The 4,532-nt window shown below is 38.6% G+C and overlaps 1 protein-coding gene across 1 annotated transcript; it reads left to right on the top strand.

Moving 5' to 3' along the window:
* Nucleotides 1-327: 327 nt before the first annotated feature.
* Nucleotides 328-2,920, top strand: LOC108718176 (leucine-rich repeat-containing protein 70). Its single transcript, XM_018265849.2, has 2 exons — nt 328-500; nt 957-2,920. The coding sequence occupies exon 2, from the start codon at nt 968-970 to the stop codon at nt 2,810-2,812; it is 1,845 nt and encodes a 614-aa protein (XP_018121338.1). The 5' UTR covers nt 328-500; nt 957-967; the 3' UTR covers nt 2,813-2,920.
* The last annotated feature ends 1,612 nt before the right edge of the window (nt 2,921-4,532 follow it).

Raw genomic sequence — 4,532 nt, 5'->3', positions numbered from 1 at the left:
AATTATTACTGATTTACTGTACTCTAATTATCAGCATAATGTGTTTTTTTTTGCCCTCTGAGTTTTTATTTCCATGTAATGAACAGAAGTGCCAAACCAGGATGTATTTTATTCTCTGGATAATGAGAGCAGTGGATAATGATGAACGAACAATACATTTAGGAGGTGATACAATGGGCATGTATTATAATACATTTGAATTTGACATTTTCAAGGATACGTTCGTAAATTACTGGTTTTTCCTTAAGCAACTATCTACTCGCAAAGGATAAAACTACTTCCTGCTGGGCGATTTCCTGTATCCATAGTAACCATTCTTTTCCCATCAGTCACAGGGAACAAATGGGAAGCGAAGTATTTCCTGTCCAAATAGTACAATCTAAATATCCCCTGCGTTCCTCTTTTAACATTCTTCTGGTTAGTAAGATCTGCTTTATTTTTACTCTCAAATGTCAAGCAGAAAAAACAAGATATTTGCTAAAATGAGCGTCACTCTTGGGGTAAGATTTGCTTTTTGTTTCTTCACAATATATTGTTATACTAATAAGGGATACTTCATTGTGTAACTATTAACTCAGCAATGAATTCTGTTGCATGAGCCGTCACAGCTACTAAGGCTTTTTCCTCTGATGTTGCCTGTTCTGTCTATGCTGTAAAGCCCTGGACCTGGAGAAACGTTCTCACTTATGTATTATAGAGTAGTTTGTTTTTTCTAACAGTATAAGTGCTATGGGTTGCTTTGTGCATGTGTATTTATAGAGTGCAGCTTCCTCTGGTTTTGGAAATCTATAGTGCTGTTCTCTGGGAGAAGCTGCAGCCTCGTTGTAGTAAAGAATGGAAGGAATGTTACTCAGCACCCAGTATTTATTTTTGTGAAGTCTCTGCTATTCAGATAACTATGAATCTGTTAAATGCAACTATTTCCATTTGACTTTTTTTATTTTGCTTTTTGCTAGCCACAACAAAAATGACAAGCATGTATGAGGGGGTGCGTGGTGGACCCCAAAGTTTCGCCCGCCTGCAAGTTTTCCTACATGGCTATATTCTTCTGCTACATCTGCACAATCGCATGCAGTGCTGCCCTACAGCTTGCCATGTCTGCACAGGAAGGCAAGCCAATTGCCGTGGCTCGGGTCTAAGCCACGTACCGAGGAACTTCCCTAAAACCACAACTCTGATCTATTTGAGCGGAAACAATATTACCCACATAAGTGCCGGCGACTTTACTGAACTCCACAAACTCGCTGTACTGTATCTAGATAATTCCAGTGTTTCCTATATACAGCCCAGAGCGTTTGGTCAATTGAAAAAGCTGTATTATTTGTATCTAAATGATAACTTTATACAGCTGTTAGATCCAGGAGCATTGGATGGTCTTTCAAACCTTAACTATTTATACCTGCAGAGTAATCAAATTGCATTTATCCCACAAGGTTTCTTTAGCCACCTTAGAGTGCTTCGATATTTAATGCTCAACAAAAACCAGCTTGGTGTACTGATCAGTGACGTATTCGCTGGAATGATCAGCCTTCGCACCCTAAATCTAGCTAACAATAACATCTCCCACATATCACAGTCTGCATTCCGCTACCTTGAAAACCTGGAACACCTTTACCTGGAAGGAAACTCTTTAACACAGGCGCCATCACTTGCGCTGAGACACCTAAAAAATCTCAAAAGGCTTTCGCTATCCGATAACCCTCTAGGATCTATACATAATTTTGCCTTCCAAGGACTGGACTCTCTGCAGTATTTGTTTTTGGAAAATGCCAATATAGATGTCATTATGGAGAAATCTTTCTATGGTCTAAATAATGTCAAGCAACTTATTTTAAGTAGTAATAAAATAAGCACCCTCGAAGCCAAGATGTTCAACTACCTGAATCATTTGATGTACCTTCAGTTGGATAAAAACAGCATTGCTACAATTTCTGATAATACATTTGAAGAGCTGGTCTCTTTAAAAGTTCTTAATTTGGCCTTTAACAACCTGACATTCCTTCAGCCCAAAGTCCTTCAGCCTTTGATTTCACTGACACATTTTCAGGCAACGTATAACCCATGGGACTGTGGGTGCCCTTTATTAGAAATCCGGAATTTTCTTGTGTCCTCTTCATTTTCATTTAGCATTCATTGTCAGAATCCCCCACAACTGCAGGGGCGGCCATTGCATAATGTGAAACGGTCTGAATTTGACAGTTGCCCTACCACAAACGCACTGCTCCAAACAAGTCTCAATGCTGAGTTTTCTACTGCGGCAATGTTGTTGGACTACATGGAAAGCTCTGCACACAACACATTTCCCAATATCAGTTCTGAAAGCGTCGATGACATTCTAATACAAACGAACTTTTCATATAATGGATCAACAAGGGATGATGAATCTGTAACAACAACCATCCTTCCTCATTTGACTTTGGCCCCATTAAATCTGACCAATGAAGGTGAGAATCTGATACCAACAGACGTAATAGTCAATATTTCCTTGATCCCTTCCACACTATGTCCCCAGCAGCTCAGCAGCCTGAGCCAGTCTTTTCATGTTCTTCTTTCGTTTTTCATCTTGTCGTGTGCAGTCATCATTTTGCTTATTTTTATTGTCATTCATTTAAAGAAAAAACATGCACCACCTGAACATCTAGAAGATAATGCATTGGAATATTACAGTTGCTATCAGTCTGGAAGATACCAACTTACTGACCCTGTAAGGATCGTCCCACAAAGCCCAGATATTGACATGCTCAGGCCACTTAAGTCATCCACCCCAGATCATCAGACGCAAGTCATTTTGTTTGAACATTCAGCTCTCTAAATGCATTTACGCAGGTCCAACACCTTTCTTTATGGAGTGCCCATACTTTTCTAATGCGAGGTCTACTTTTAGTGATGTTGTCCCATTATGATCTACATCTATAAAAGCATCAGTTAATAGTGCTGCTCCAGCAGAATTCTGCACTGAAATCCATTTCTCAAAAGAGCAAACAGATTTTTTTATATTCAATTTTGAAATCTGACATGGGGCTAGACATATTGTCAATTTCCCAGCTGCCACAAGTCATGTGACTTGTGCTCTGATAAACTTCAATCACTCTTTACTGCTGTACTGCAAGTTGGAGTGATATCACCCCCCTCCCTTTTCCCCCTCAGCAGCCAAACAAAAGAACAATGGGAAGGTAACCAGATAACAGCTCCCTAACTCAAGATAACAGCTGCCTGGTAGATCTAAGAACAACACTCAATAGTAAAAACCCATGTCCCACTGAGACTCCTTCAGTTACATTGAGAAGGAAAAACAGCAGCCTGCCAGAAAGCATTTCTCTCCTAAAGTGCAGGAACAAGTCACATGCCCAGGGGCAGCTGGGAAATTGACAAAATGTCAATGGATTTCAGTGCAGAATTCTGCTGGAGTAGCACTATTAACTGATGCGTTTTGAAAAAAATGTTTTCCGATTGCAGGATCCCTTCAAATACTGATTTATGCAAAAATGTATATTGTTATATTTAACAAATATTTCTTAGGTAACCTTAACGTAAAAAATATGTGAATGAATAGCATGAAATAGGAGGGTGATTTAGACAAGCTGTTTGTTGACAGTGATTTGAGATCTACTGATCCCCAGCTAAATGTCTACTGGTATGGACTTTTTATTACTCATTTTTCTATTCAGGCCCCTCCTATTCATATTCTAGTCTCTTTTTCAAATCAGTTCATGGTTGCTAGGGATATTTGGACCCTAGTAAAGGGATTGCTGAAACTGCAAACTGTAGAGCTGCTGAATAAAAAGCTAAATAACTCAAAAACCACAAATAATAAAAAATAAAAATCAATTACAGATTATTTTAGAATATGCATCTCTACATCATACTAAAAGCTAATATAAAGGTGAACAACCCCTTTAAGTCAGTAACTCTTAACCTATTGGTCAGGACCAAAAGTTGGGTCTCCTTTACTCCCCTTTGATACAGTTTAATGTCATTCTACGGTAGCCTATAATAACTAAAAGAAAATCGTTCATTTTATCCTTAGTCCTGACGCAGATTTAATCTGTTTTCCATTATAAATGATTAAGAATCCCTGATATAAGTAGTTAAAAATAAAAGAGAGTTTGGATTTATTACATTTAGACATAATACTAGAGTCTGCCTGTCTGTTTGACCTGTAAAGTCGTAGTGATAATTTGTTGCTGGGAAATGATCAATTTAACCTCCACTCTCTTTGATGAGTCATTTCAGCATGCGCATTCCAGCTCTGCATTTAGGAAAGTAAAAATCACTATCAGAAATTGGAAGGGCTCCCAGCAGTTTCCTGAACAGTCAGGAAAGTTTATTCAAATTCAATACCCGTGTCCACCATCATTCCTGACTCCCCAGTGTGAATCATATGTGAGGAGAAAGGATTTGGAATTAAAAAAGAATTTGTAAATATTGATAAAGTTTTACAGAGCAGCAACTGTCCTTACCACGACGAGCCTTAATAGATCAGCAGTGAGCATCCCTTATTTACATGTTCTCGGCCCTGTGCATTATAGTCC

This window comes from Xenopus laevis, chromosome 1L, assembly GCF_017654675.1.
Source record: "Xenopus laevis strain J_2021 chromosome 1L, Xenopus_laevis_v10.1, whole genome shotgun sequence".
NCBI classification, from domain to species: domain Eukaryota; kingdom Metazoa; phylum Chordata; class Amphibia; order Anura; family Pipidae; genus Xenopus; species Xenopus laevis.
The sequence above is the reverse complement of the archived record's forward strand: the minus strand, read 5'-3'. Positions and strand labels throughout refer to the sequence as shown.